This window comes from Halichoerus grypus, chromosome 4, assembly GCF_964656455.1.
Source record: "Halichoerus grypus chromosome 4, mHalGry1.hap1.1, whole genome shotgun sequence".
Classification (NCBI taxonomy): domain Eukaryota; kingdom Metazoa; phylum Chordata; class Mammalia; order Carnivora; family Phocidae; genus Halichoerus; species Halichoerus grypus.
This window is the reverse complement of record NC_135715.1, coordinates 64740775-64755946: the sequence shown is the minus strand read 5'-3', so window position 1 is coordinate 64755946 and position 15172 is coordinate 64740775. Positions and strand designations below refer to the sequence as shown.

At 39.7% G+C, this 15172-nt stretch overlaps 1 protein-coding gene across 8 annotated transcripts in view; it reads right to left on the bottom strand.

Annotated features, from left to right (window-relative positions):
- Positions 1 to 15172, bottom strand: part of SMAD9 (SMAD family member 9) — an 80925-nt gene that overhangs the window by 24824 nt on the left and 40929 nt on the right. For all 8 annotated transcript variants that reach the window (XM_078070437.1, XM_078070439.1, XM_078070433.1 and 5 more), the window contains one exon: positions 1088 to 1722. In XM_078070437.1, coding sequence (XP_077926563.1) covers positions 1088 to 1499 — 412 coding nt within the window. In that variant the 5' untranslated portion in view covers positions 1500 to 1722. The remainder of the gene's footprint in view (positions 1 to 1087; positions 1723 to 15172) is intronic.

The following is a 15172-nucleotide window of genomic DNA, read 5'->3' as shown; positions in this document are numbered from 1 at the left end:
TATATGATCTGGTGAAAACTCATCAGATTCACCAGGACTTTCTCAACAGTCTCATACTGGGACTCAATCCCGGGATGAAGTGACCGTGAGAAGCATCCACACCAAGGCAGTTTTACAACACGACGGCAAGATCTGGGAGCCTGAAAGGTCGCCAGCCCACTGGTGGCTGGGCACAACTTCTCCATTATTGCTGTAAGGTTAACTGAACCCTGGAGCCAGGCGGCAGGCTGGACTCCCACCACGGCCTGCCTACCTAGACAGAACCATCTTTCAATGGACATGGGCCATTTCCCAGAGCTCGTGTGCCAGCCCTCTGGTCTCCTGGAACAAGGCAAATGGCCAATCAGGGAAAGGAAGCTCCTATTAAAACTGCATCCCTGTAGCCACAAGAACACTCAATCCAAATAGAAATGGAGTCAAACTCTTACAGCCAGTGTGAAGGACAAAGGTAACACCAGACTTCAAAAAGGGGGGGAAATATGTGCCCACGCACATATATATGGGTGTGTGAAGAGTTTCAGAACGATACCTTCTTACATTTAAAGCCACATTTAAGAACGATTGCCAATCCCTCCTAGCCCCTGGTGCTTTCCTTCCTAGGAGGATTTCCAGCAGTTCTTGCACCGGCTGTTTGCAGACCCAGGGAGAAATACTTCCACGTACCTGAGCTCGCGGAGAGTGGCAGCGAAAACCCTTCTTTAGCTCAGTCCGGTTTCATTGAGGGAGAGAGGATGGGAAGGAGGATGTTTATTTTTTACAGTTAATCATATCAAGGCCGTATTAAGACCTTCAAAGACCCCAAGAACTAGAAAAACATGACGATGATAACTCTGAAATACATCCAAACTTCATTTTTCAAAATCACACAAAACTTACATGTATACTGAAAGTATCTTCTTTCTAGATTTTTCTGACTATAAAAGTTTGGATTACTTCCTCAAAACTGAACCTTCCCCTCTTCCTTTTCTTTTGGTGGTGGTGGTGGTGGGGGGGTCTTTGTCTTGCTGATGCCCCATCACTCCTCATCAACTGGGATACAGTTCCTCAACTCTTAAAATAAACCGTGATTATCAGGAAGAAAACTCACCTGGAGTCTCCACCCGGCGGTAGTGATAGGGGTTAATGCACACCTCTTTCTGCTTGGAGCCAAATGGGAACTCACAGCACTCCAGCGGCTTCAACTCGTGGTGAGACTGGAGGTCAGGCCAGCGCCACACTCGGCAATAAATGACATGGGGCAAACCCTTGCGGTGGGACACCTGCAGCCGCCCGTCCAGGGACCGGGGAATTGTCACACATTTGCTGGGCTGCCCTGGACAGCTGAGGGCCCTCTCCAGCTCATCCATGGCTCCTTTCTTCTTCTTTAATTTCTTCACTAACGAGTCTACCGCCTTCTCTGCCCACTTTTCCTCTTCATCTCCTTGCTTCCAGCCTAGCAGTCTCTTCACTGCTGGGCTAGTGAAGGAGAAGAGGGAGCTGATGGGGGTGCTGGAGTGCATAAGAGGTGAACTGCAGGTGTCCAGGGCAAACAAGAACTGGATAGACAGCCCGTTATTGCCTGCAGGGCCTGAGGGATGATTGCAGCAAGTAACACTCCAGGGATGTCATAGGTAAGAACTCTCCAGGGATGTCATAGGTCTTTTTTCTTCTGGAAGTAACTGACCAATTGCAGTTAGGAACTGGGTTGACTTTCTCTTAGGCTCTACAAGGGGCTGGCCAACTCTGAAAAAAAAAAAAAAGCAAGACAAAACCCTAATTAGCTTTATTGGGATAATTTTCAGAAAAAATTAAAGGTTGGATAGAAGGGAGAAAATACTCTTCAAATGTTTTAGACTTAAAAACTCTTAGTCATCTTTGACTCTTCCCTTTCTACATCCCCTTACCAAGTCTTGGTAATTCTGCTTTCAAAATGTCTTTCAGATTTTGAAATTTCCTCTCCATTTCCACCAATATGTGAGGCCTAGCCCACCTCACCATGCTCCTGGATTACTGCAACAACCTCTGAAGTAGCTCCTCTCTTCCCATTCTAATCAATTTACTCCCCAATACAATTTTTACCGAGTCATTTTCCTATTTAAGAAATTACAGAGGCTCCTTCATTTCCCGAGTATAAACTTCTCTGCCTGGATTTTGAGGGTCTCTATAATCTTTCCTCAACATGCTCAGGCTTCTTCCTTTCTCAATTAGAGTTTGTACAAGTAATCCATCTTCACTGTTGGCAAAATATATAAATGGAATAGAAAAAAAATTAGGACACTAATAATCTCACCACTTATATATATTCTTCTAAACTCCTTTACAGGACAGTGGTTTTCAAAGGACCAGAGAGTTCTCATTGGGGGCTCCAAGGTCCTGTCTTTTCTTCAACTTAAAAAAATTTATCACAACAGATGATATGCAAAAACAGATATGAGAATCCAAGTGTCATCTCTTAACCAGGCATTAAAGAGATTTGCAGAGATATAAAACTGTAACAGTCTTTTCAATAATTCTTTTTAAATATTGTTTTTTAAATAAAAATGTTTTGTTAATATACAATGGGTTTATCATTCTCTTTTAATGAATCAATAAATATTTTTAAGTTTCTCAGTCTTAATTCCCAAAATGGTAAAGATTGATAGATATAAGCAAAGGTTCTCTGGAGTTCTCAATATTTCTTAAGAGTGGAAAGGCGTCATAAGACCAAAAAGTTTGAGAACTGTATTTTTTAGAAGTTCTCTGTGTGTACAGTCATGGTACATAAACGTGTACACAAAAAATTATTGCTGTCACATTTGTTATTCTGCCTGAAAATCAGTTGAATGCTTCTTCGCCCTGTCATCCAAAGGAGACATTCTTTCCCAGTTATTCAACAGTCCCATTTAAATTTCCTGAGGTAGAACCGTACTTCTTCTTCTGTGAAATAGTTGGCTGAAACAAAACCCTCTCTTTCCAGATTTTGGAAACCGAGCTACCTTATTAACGTTTAAAGTACCTGTTTGTAACATTTTAGAGCAAGCAAACTCATTTTAGTATTTTAGAATCAATCTAGCTCGAAATCTCTAACGATTGCTTGTTTAGTATGCAGTAAGTATCATTTTCTCTTCTGCTTCCCTGGACAGAAATTTGTACCTGAGTACAATTATCTAATCTTCTCCCGAGGTGCCTGGGTGGCTCAGTCAGTTGAGCGTCTGCCTTTGGCTCAGGCCACAATCTCAGGGTCCTGGGACGGAGCCCTGCATCAGGCTCCCTCCTCAGCAGAGAGACTGCTTCTCCCTCTCCCTCTGCTGTTCCCCCGGCTTGTGCCCTCTCTCTCTCGCTCTCTCTGTGTCAAATAAATAAATAAAAAATCTTATATAAACTTCTCCCAACAAAAGTGCTACATAAACCCCTGCTGTCGTCATAGGTGCCAGGCACCCCCAGGGGAGGAGGATGTCAGCCGGGTTACACACAAATTGATGAGTTTAATAAATATAAAGCAACACCTGCAGCATTTATTCTTCATATAGACTTTATTTAGCATTGTATAGAGAGGTAAACTCTGACGCAAAGGAGACTTGAGAGCTGGGTTTTCTCACTTGGCAGTTTGACTTATACTTAGTTTTATTTGGAAAGGTTGATTTTGTGGCTTAACGATCACGAATTTATAAAAAATAGTTAAGTCACTGTGTTCAAGTTCTGTTTATTTAATCAAGACAGGCTGCCTTGGGACACCTGGGTGGCTCAGTCGGTTAAGCGTCTGCCTTCGGCTCAGGTCATGATCCCAGGGTCCTGGGATCGAGTCCCGCACGGGGCTCTCTGCTCTGCGGGGAGCCTGCTTCTCCCTCTGCCTCTGTCTCTCATGAATAAATAAATAAAATCTTTAAAAAAAAAAAAAGACAGGCTGCCTTAAAGCAATGGTTGAAGAGGATTAGGAGCTTGAAAGAGAAGTAACACGATGCAGAATAACCTGAACCCCCAAAGAGCTTCGAATTCTGCTTAGTTTTACATGGGACTTTTATGAATAAATTGTGAAATAAAGCTTTAAGTTTAAGTCAGGGATAGATAAGAGCTTTTTATAAAATGTTCAGCAACGTTAAACCAAATACACCCTTTAAAAAACGTTTGCTCCGTGAGACAAATAACGGTTCTCTAAACTGGGGTTCACTGTTGTTTTAAACCATGGGTTCCTATCTATTAATGACACGTGAAATCAGTTTGGTCAAACAAAATAGCTTTTGTACAACAAAATAGACTATATTGCAGTGCAGCTTACAAAGAAAGGGTATTATTTCATTAACACCTTCATTCACAGGTATGTGCACTGTGTGAGTGTGTATGGACGTACACGTGCATATGCTGAGGGTCACCGTGCAATTTGCAATGCACAATGCAAGGCAATTTGCTACTGTGGGTTACAATCAAGAAAGACAGAAAAACACTACCCTTAAACCAGAGATCCTCAAACCATGTCTGTTTGAGGTTCACCTTGATGAGTGACTTTCTGGGCCACCATCTCTCCTCATCCCTTGGGGAAACACACAAGACTGGTCAAGAATGTAAGGTCTGTGGAACCCTGGCTCTGTAGTCTGATCTCACTGCCACATTTGGAATCTTTATAATAGTCTCAAGTGGCTCCAAAACTATGCTTTTATTGCTACAAAACCCAGTGCCTGCTGCATTACACAGAGGCCCTGGCATGGAGGGAGACCCCAATGAGTCAAATTTAGAATCTCAGAGTATTTAACAGCCTCTGGGTATGGAAGAAAGAGGATAGAAAATATCAAAAAGTTAAGGTTTAGTAAAGCTGATGGGTGGGTATGCAGATGTTCAAATAATATTCTCTACACTTGCTCCTATGTTTGATATATTTTTTAATAGAAAAAGTAAATTCAAAGAGTGAATCAGACCTGGACTCTCACTAACACTAAGGTTTCAGTTCCTATTTGTCCAGGGTACCACTTAAGGCTCATTAAGCTATTCCATTCTCACTCATATAAAGTTTTTGCCACTAGTAGAACAAAGGGCCCCTTGTTTATTTCCAGCTGGCCATCACACTGACATCAACAGTGTAGCCAACCACCCCCCCACCCCCGCGCCCCATGCAAGCTTGTTTAGTAGTCAACCTGGCTCAGAACAGCTTTCCACTGTCAGATAATTTCAATGCCCATAGACTATCTGCTCAAACTTACCATGACTTCCCGAAAACACCACTGCCCAGGCTCACCCTAATAAGTAAAAGAGAGCACTCCCAGGAAGGTTATTAAAAAACAGTTCCACAAATAGGAGGGGGTTTGTTAATATTGCTTGTAGTTACTTTATTCCTATAATGTACAAAGAAGAATAAAAAACAAAACAGACTATAAAGATGAATGTATGTGAAGGATTTATAAAGAAAAACCTGACCAGATAATTTCTGCAAAATCTAACAAGAGCTATGGAAGAGAGATGCTAAAGGTGGTTACACGAGGAAGAGTCCTTGGCCCAAGCCTGGGGGTTCTAGAAGGATTTTGGAGGTGATAACTGAGTTGCACTTAGAAGGATTTAGGTCACAGTTAAAAAATAAACTAACTTAGCAGATTAGGATAATTTTCTACTAATTCTTTTTGTGATTAAATTCTCACTTTCCTAAGAAAACTGTCTATCCCTTGCCACAAACCAACTATGTGGTCTCTCTGGGCCCCCTCATTTCCTCATCTGCAGATCCAGGGGTGCTCTCCCTCACTGTTAAGGGTCTGTCTGGGCAAGAGTTCCATGACTCCAAGGTTGTTGTTTTTTTAAATTTTTGTATTTTGTTTTGTTTTGTTATGTTAGTCACCATACAGTACTTCATTAGTTTTTGATGTGGTGATCCATGATTCATTGTTTTCATATAAGACGCAGTGCACCATGCAATATGTGCCCTCCTTAAGACCCATCACTGGGCTAACCCATTCCTCCACGCTCCTCCCCTCTAAAACCCTCAGTTTGTTTCCCGGAGTCCATAGTCTCTCATGGTTCATCTCTCCCTCTGATTTCCGCCCCTTCATTTTTCCCTTCCTTCTCCTAATGTCCTCCATGCTATTCCTTATGTTCCACAAATAAGTGAAACCATATGATAATTGACTTTGTCTGCTTGATTTATTTCACTTAGCATAATCTCCTTCAGTCCCATCCATGTTGATGCAAAAGTTGGGTATTCATCCTTTCTGACGGCTGAGTAACAGTCCATTGTGTATGTGAACCACATCTTCTTTATCCATTCGTCTATTCAAGGGCATCTCGGCTCTTTCCACAGTTTGGCTATTGTGGACGTTGCTGCTATGAACATTGGGGTGCATATGGCCCTTCTTTTCACTACATCTGTGTCTTTGGGGTAAATACCCAGGAGTGCAATTGCTGACTCCATGGTTGCTGGCAGTACCTGACACGTGGGACAGTGTGACTCATTTAGCTGCCACTGATGCTACATTGCTCCTCCCCTCCCCCACCCACCCCCAGAATAGTCCAGTCTGAGACTGAAACCTTCACTCATGAAGCTATATTCTATAGAGCAGGGCAAAACAACAATTTTTTCCCCCACAGTTGTCAAATTGACCCTTTTTATAGCAAATGTCACCTACCAACACCACATGAATTTCACTTTTCTTTCCAGATTTTTGTTTCTTTCTAGCATTGTTTTTATTACCACGAAGGAATAAGAGTAAAAATGTATGCTTGGCATTACTGTGTTTGACATCACTTGCAGCACCTTCATCAAGGACTTCATCACCCCAGATCTCCACAAATGCCATCTGTTGGCCATTAGAGCTTGCCTTCTGTGGATGGAAGGACAAAAGAACCATGCCTATCTCTCTTTTGGTTCACTCGTGGTCCACTTCATGCACAGCATGAAACAGGACTTTCTTTTTCGGGCATATGAGTTTTACAATAAACCCCAACTGAGGGAACAAAAATACTTCTCATTGTCAAGTTTTTAAAATAAACAGGACCACTTAAAAGAAGAGCAGCACTGACCACATGCAAACACCATGATTTAACTGTACATAATTCTACCTTAAAATCCAATTTGCCAGGCTGGATAAAAGTTTGAGAGACACGAACCTTTCATTTTTAAGCTGTCAGTTTAAATCAAACTCTTGTTAGCAGTTACTCAAGATTATTTTTACTTACTGGCCTCCTTAGAAGAGTCAATTGGTGATTTTAATTCTGAAGAAAACCAAATTCAAAAAATTACCATTTAAGATGAATATGTTGACTATCTGCCCTGGAGCATGCCTATGCACTGTACACAAAGAACCTCTGAACAATCCTTCATGGGCCCTGCTTCTTGGTCAGTGTGGCCAAGAAAAGTCTACTTCATCTACCAGGCTGTATGCTATAGTCAGCCCAGGGGATCAGAAGGCATTTGTCCATTCCGCAAGGGCCCACTCCAGAAACACCATGACAAAATGTTATTCTTTCATTATTTGCTTTTTTCATTTTTTAATCTTACCAATTTTGACCCTCTCATCCATGGTATCCCTTCTATAAAACAGTGTATTAACCAAATTCAGAACTAGAACACACATGCCAAAAGAACATTTAATCTCCTTACAGGAAAACAGTGTTTCCTTGACTACTTTTATAAGCACTTTTTGTATACTAATAATTAATATGGTGATAACAAGTGCTTTAAAAGTATAAAAACAGATCCAAAAAATGTCTACCTAGAAAATAGTTGGCTTTTATTATCCGTATTGACATATATATATATATATATATATAGTTATTACTCTGTACACCTGAAGAGAAACCAGTCTTCAAACACACACACACTCAAATACATTGGATGTTTATTTCATTAATTTGACTGTGTCCTCACTTAAATTAGTCTGTCATCCCTATGTGTTTTAAATGAGTGGCAACTACAAGTTTGCTTTGTAAAGTATAAATAACTACTCCATACACGCACCAGTTTAGTGTCACCAGATAAACATATCAGTTGTGTAAACATGGAAATGGTATCATGATTTCATATTTTGGGAAAGAGGCTTTTCTAGCTGTATTCAGAGTTTTCCTACAAATCCGTGAGAGGGCAATTCCTGTTCACAGTCTAGTTAGCTTCTTGTTGCAGGAGAGAATATCCTCTGACCACAGTACCAAAGGAAGCAACAGAGATGCATCTTTATAAAAGAAGCTCTGTTCAAGAGGGCCATGGTGGGACTTCAGGTCATCTATTGGACATCTGAATTGTCTGCTCATTTTGAGTGATTGTGCATATATGGATTTTTCTAGAGAGACAGTCCATAGGTATATTTCTTCAAATTCTTAACAGAACCTGGAACTTCCGAAAGGTTAAAAAAAAAAAAAAAAAAGCACTGAGTTAGAAGAAAGAAGAAAAGAAGGTAAGAGAGAGAAGGGGAACAAGCTGAAGGGACTAAAGAGAGTTGTTGACTATTCTAAGATGGAGGAGAGCCTTAAAAAGACTAGAGTCGGAGGGTTTTGGAAAGATGCTGGAGTATGAAGCACCAGAAATCTGTCTCCCCATCTAGATGATGATTATTACACTAGCAAGATCTGTATTAACGTAACTATTCTGGAACTCTAGAACCAGTTGAAGGATTACAGCTTCCACAGGAAGGGCTGGATGGTAAATGTGGCTAATTTGGGTTAATTTCAGTTCTTAGCCCAGTAGCAGTGACCAATACCCTACCCCTTGGCAGGCAACTGTGCATGTGTTCCTGCAGCACCCTGCACTCACTTTGTAGGAGCCAGGGAAGGCAAAATGGACCCTGTCCTTCGAACATCAGGGATCTGTGCTCTGACCACTGACTTCTGTTTTTTTGGGAGGGTAGCCACTGCAGTTGTACTTAACCCACACTCTTGCAAGTCTCTCCTCCTCTGGCTAAAGTGACTTCCAGGGCATTTAAATAGGGCCAGCACACTTTCCCCCCTCCCTTCTTTTTTCTTTTTCTTCTTTCAGGAGCCAGACATTAAAGGCTAGGATATTCAAAAGCAACTGCATATTTGGGGAAAATTAGAAAGTGATTATGTATATCTAGGGAAAGGAGCAGGCTCAGAGAAGACTTGAGAAGACCTTGAATTTATACCTCAGGCTGATCCTTGGCACAGAAACAGCTTACAATATTAAAAAACAAAACAAAACCAAAAGCAATAACAAAAACCCACAAGCCCTGGCAAAGGAAGAGAATCTGATTTCCAGATTTACCACATCATCAGATTCAGATGTTCAGGCTTTGACAACAACAAATCACAGGCATACAGAGAAATAGGAAAGTATGGCCCATTCAAATTAAACTGTTCTGGAGAAAGACCCAATGGCAGATCTACTAGACAAAGATGTTGACCCAACCATATTAAAGATGCTCAAAAAAAAACTAAAGGGATATTTAGAGAAATTCAAGAAAATGACGTATGAACAAATGGAAATATCAATAGAGATAGAAAACCTAAAAAGAAACCAGTCAGAAATTCTGGAGCTGAAAAGTACAATAACAGAAATGAAAAATTCACTAAAGGGATGCAAAATGGGCCAGTAATATTCAAAGTGCTCAAAGGGAAAAACTATTAACCAAGAATCTTATATTAGGAAAAACTGTCCTTTGAGGGTGAAGGAGAAATTAAGACAGTCCCAATAAAGAAAAGCTAAGCTAAGGGAGTTCATTACCACTAGACCTGTCCTGGAAGAAAAAGAAATGATCAAGGGAGTCCTGCAAGGTGAAATGAAGGACATGAGACACTAACTTGAAGCCATATGAAGAAATAAAGATCTAAATAAAGGTGAACACATGGGCAATTGTAAAAGCTAGCATTGCTGTAACAAAGGTTTATAACTCCACTTTTTGTTTTCTACATGATTTAAGAGACTAATATATATTTTTTAAAAAAATATTAGTCTAAAAGCTAGCACTACTGTAACTTTGTGTTGCAACTCCACATGTAGCTTTCTGTATCATTTAAGAGACTGATCCACTTAAGTATTAGTTTATGTTTTGAGGAATACAATGTATAAAGATGTAATTTTGTGAACAACTGAAAAGGATGGGCCTGGAACAATAAAAAAGCAGCATTTTGTATGTTATTAAAGTTACCCTGGCATGAATTCAAATTAGAGTGTCATAACTTCAAGATGTTTAAAGCAATTCCAATGGTAACCAAAAAGAAAACAGCTAAAGAATATATACAAAATGAAATGAGAGAGGAATTAGGAATATTTCACTTAACAAAAAAATCAACATAACACAAAAGAAGACAGTAATGCAGGAAATGAGGAACCAAAAAAGCTATCACGCATATATAAAACAAATAGCAAAATGGCAGAAGGAAGTCTCTCATTATCATTAATTACTTTAACTATAAATGGGTTAAACTTGCCAACCAAAAGACAGAGACTAGCACAAGAGTAGAGAATAAAAACACATGATCCAACGAGACCCACTTTGGATCCAAAGACACAAACAGACTGAAAATGAAAGGTTGAGAAAAGATATTTCATGCAAACATCAACCAAAAGAGAGCAGGGTTAATTGTACTAATATCAGACTAAGTAGACTTTAATCAAAAAAGCTTACAAGAGATAAACAAGAACTTTATATAATTAATAAAAGACTATATATGGCAAGAAGATATAACAACTATAAACACTTATGCAAATAATGGCAGACCAGCAAAATTTATAAAGTAAAACTGATCGAATTGAAGGGAGAACAAGACAGTGCTAGAATAAGAGTTGGAGATATCAATACCCCACTCTCAATAATGGATAGAACAACCACAGGAAACAGAGAACTTAACACAATAAACCAACTGGATGTAATGGACATTTACAGAACAGTCCACCCAACATCAACGGCACACCCACTCTTCTCAAGTGCATATGGGACATCTTCCATGGTAGACCATATGTTAGGCCACAGATTAAGTCTTAATATATATAAAAAGATAGATTTCATACAAAGTATCTTCTCCGACCCCAACAGGATGAAGTTAGAAATCAACAACAGAAATAAAACTGGAAAATTCACAGATTTGTGGAAATTAAACAATACACTCTTAAACAAGCAATGTTCAGAGAAGAAATCACAAGGTAAATTAGAAAATATTTATAAATAAATGAAAAAGAAAAATGCAAAACACCAAAACTTATGAGATGCAACAAAAGCAGTGTTAAGAGGGAAATTTATAGCTAAAAACACATTAAAAATTAAGATCTAAAATCAACAATCTAACTTTACAATTTAAGGAACTAGAAAATGAAAAATGAACTAAACCCAAAGCTAGTAGAAGGAAGGAAATAATAAAGATTAGAGTAGAAATGAATAAAACAGAGACCAGCAAACCAATAGGAAAAAAAATCAACAAAACCAAGAGTTGGTTCTTGGAAAAGATCAACAAAATTGATAAACCCTTAGCTAGATGGACTAAGAAAAAAGAGAAGACTCAAACTACTAAAATCAGGTGGTGGGGGGTGGGAGGGATGGGGTGGCTGGGTGATAGACATTGGGGAGGGTATGTGCTATGGTGAGCACTGTGAATTGTGTAAGACTGTTGAATCACAGACCTGTACCTCTGAAACAAATAATACAGTGTATGTTAAAAAAAAAAAAAAAGAAGAGGAAGAAGATAGCAGGAGGGGAAGAATGAAGGGGGGGAAATCGGAGGGGGAGACGAACCATGAGACTATGGACTCTGAGAAACAAACTGGGGGTTCTGGAGGGAACGGGGTGGGGGGATGGGTTAGCCTGGTGATGGGTATCAAAGAGGGCATGTTCTGCATGGAGCACTAGGTGTTATACGCAAACAATGAATCATGGAACACTACATCAAAAACTAATGATGTAATGTATGGTGATTAACATAACATAATAATAATAAAAAAAAATGAAGGGGCAGACATACTATTGATTCTACAAAAATTAAAAAGAGTCTAAGAATACTATGAACAACTGTATGCCAATAAATTGGATAATCTAGATGAAATGGACAAATTCCTAGGAACAAAAGAGCTACTGACTAACAAAGAAATTAAAAAATATGAACAGATCCATAACTAATAAGGAGACTGAATTAATACTCAGAAATCTCCCAACAAAGAAGAGCCCAGAACCTGTTGGCTTCACTGGGGAATTCTATCAAACATTAAAGAAAAACTAATACCAATCCTTCTCAAACTTTTCCAAAAAATTGAAGAAAAGGGAACATTTCCTAACTCATTCTATAAGGCCAGCATTATCCTGACACCAAAGACAAACAAAGGCACTACAAGAAAAGAAAACTATATCCTTTATGAGTGTTGATGTAGAAATCCTCAACAAAATACTAACAAACTAAATTCAGCACATTAAAAGGATTATACACCATGACCAAGTGGGATTTATTCCTGCAATATAAGGATGATTCAACATACAAAAAACAAGCACTGTAATATATCACATTAACAGAATGAAGGGGGGAAAAAAAAACATGATCATCTTAATTGATGCAGAAAAAGCATTTGACAACAATTGACAACAAAAGCATTCAACACATTTTCATGATAAAAAAACACTGAAAAAACTAGGAATAGAAAAAACTACTTCAAACAATAAAAACTATATATGAAAAACCCACAGCAAACATTATACTCAACAGTGAAAGACTGAAAGCCTTCGGGGCGCCTGGGTGGCTCAGTCGTTAAGCATCTGCCTTCGGCTCAGGTCATGATCCCAGGGTCCTGGGATCGAGCCCTGCATCGGGCACCCTGCTCGGCAAAAGCCTGCTTCTCCTTCTCCCTCTCCCCCTGCTTGTGTTCCCTCTCTCGCTGTGTCTCTCTCCGTCAAATAAATAAACAAAATCTTTAAAAAAAAGGAAAGAAAGAAAGACTGAAAGAAAGCCTTCCTCTGAGATTAGGAACAAGGCAAGGATGTCCACTTTTGTTGCTTCTATTCAACATAATACTGAAAGTTCTAGCCAGAACAATCAGGCAAGAAAGAGAAATAAAAGGCATCCAAATTGGAGAGGAAGAAGTAAAATTATCTGTGCTCACAGGTGATTTGATTTCTATATGGAAAACTCTAATGATTTCACATATACATATCAACAAAGAAATGAACCTGTTAGAATAACTAAAGTCAGCAAAATAGAAGGATACAAAATCAACACACAAAATTTCTAAACACTCACAATGAACAATCTGAAAAGGAAATTACAAAACAATCCCATTTACAATAGTACCAAACAGAACTAAATACTCAGAGGCCTCAGCCCTCACCAGAAACCTGCTGCTCTTTTTTTTTTTAAAGATTTTATTTATTTATTTGAGAGAGAGAAAGCATGAGAGGGGGGAGGGTCAGAGGGAGAAGCAGACTCCCTGCCGAGCAGGGAGCCCGATGCGGGACTCGATCCTGGGACTCCAGGATCATGACCTGAGCCGAAGGCAGTCGCTTAACCAACTGAGCCACCCAGGCGCCCGAAACCTGCTGCTCTTATCTTGTCTGTCGTGTTGCTTCCATTCTTCCCAAGTGCTTGGTTGTCTGCAGAATTTCCAAGAGTAGGATGAAGCCTTTCCTCTTCAAAATCATTAGGAAAATATTCTTCCCTTAGCTAGACGCTGTGCAGCAGGTGGAGGAGGCCCTGGAAGCTGTCAAAAATGCTACAAATGAGCAAGACCTTGCCAACCCCTTTAAAGAGTTGGGGAAAGAGAAGGTGAAACTTAATGTAGCAGCAAGAAGACGACACAAAGAGAAGGACCCTCACTGCTGGGAGGAGATGGTAGCCGTGGTGAAAGAACACCACAATGCGGCACAGGGCCTCCCAAGAGTTTCTCCACCACCCAAATGTTGCTGCCAAAAGAGCCAACTGAGATTATGTGTTTATAAAGGCCCAGGAGGCCACTGCTGGCATCTCTAATGCTGCTCAAGCCACCTTGCCCACTGATGAAGCCAAAGGCCACAGGGGCCTCAGTGAGCTGAATGAGGCTATGAATGAGTTTGGTAGTAAGATAATCCTGGACCCCATGACATTCAGTGAGGCCGGGTTCCAGCCCTTTCTTGAGGAGATGCTGGAGAGCATCATCAGCCCTCTGCTGCTCATGGCCCTCTGGTCCCTCCTGTGGTGACGGACATGAGGGGATCATGGCTGAGTATAACACCCTCCAACAGGCCCTCTAGGACCTGGCTCAGTGAGTACATCAATAACCACTGTAGAATGTAGAGATGTAAGCATCTGAGGATCTCCAGCAACACTGTCACAGATGAAGATATGGATTCCTCACAAGAAAATGTGTATTCTTAGGAATTTATTGTGTTCTCCACCCTGATCTAAATATCATTATTGTATAGACCCCAAAGAATCTTTTGATTTCACACAAAGCCTGACTGGGGAGAGATATTCATGCAGTGGGATTTAGAAGAATTTGAAGTCTGTGTATTAGTATAGGCTAAACAGAATATGTTACTTTTGAACATGTAGGGAAGATCCTTGTATTTGTAAAATACACACACATTCAATGTGTATCACAACACATTCAATTTTTTTTTAATTTTTATTGTTATGTTAATCACCATACATCATTAGTTTTAGATGCAGTGTTCCATGATTCATCGTTTGCGTATAACACCCAGTGCTCCATGCAGACCGTGCCCTCTTTAATACCCATCACCAGGCTAACCCATCCTCCCACCCCCCTCCCCTCTAGAACCCTCAGTTTGTTTTTCAGAGTCCATCATCTCTCATGGTTTTGTTTTTTAATAAAACATGATCAGTTTTGAAATTCAAGAAAAAAAAGAATAAAATACTTAGGAATTAACCAAGGAAGTAGAAGACTTATACAAATGAAAACTAGAAAACATTGTTGAGAGAAATGAAAGAATACATAAATAAATGGAAACACATTCCATGTTCATCAATTAGAAGGCTTAATATTGTCAAGATGTCAATACTTTGTAAAGTGATCTACTGATTCATTGCAATCCTGACCAAAATCCCAAAGAAGTTTTTCGTAGAAACAGAAAAACTCATCCTCGAATTCATATGGAATCTCAAGGGACCCCGAATAGTCAGAATAATCTTGAAAAAGAGGAACAAAACTGGAGGCCTCACACTTCCTGATTTCAGAACTTACTACAGAACTACAGAAATCAAAACGTGTGGTACTGGCATAAAGACAGACATACTGACCAATGGAATGGAATAGAGCGTCCAGGAATAAATCACTGCATATATGGTCAAATAATTTTTGACAAGGGTGCCAAGA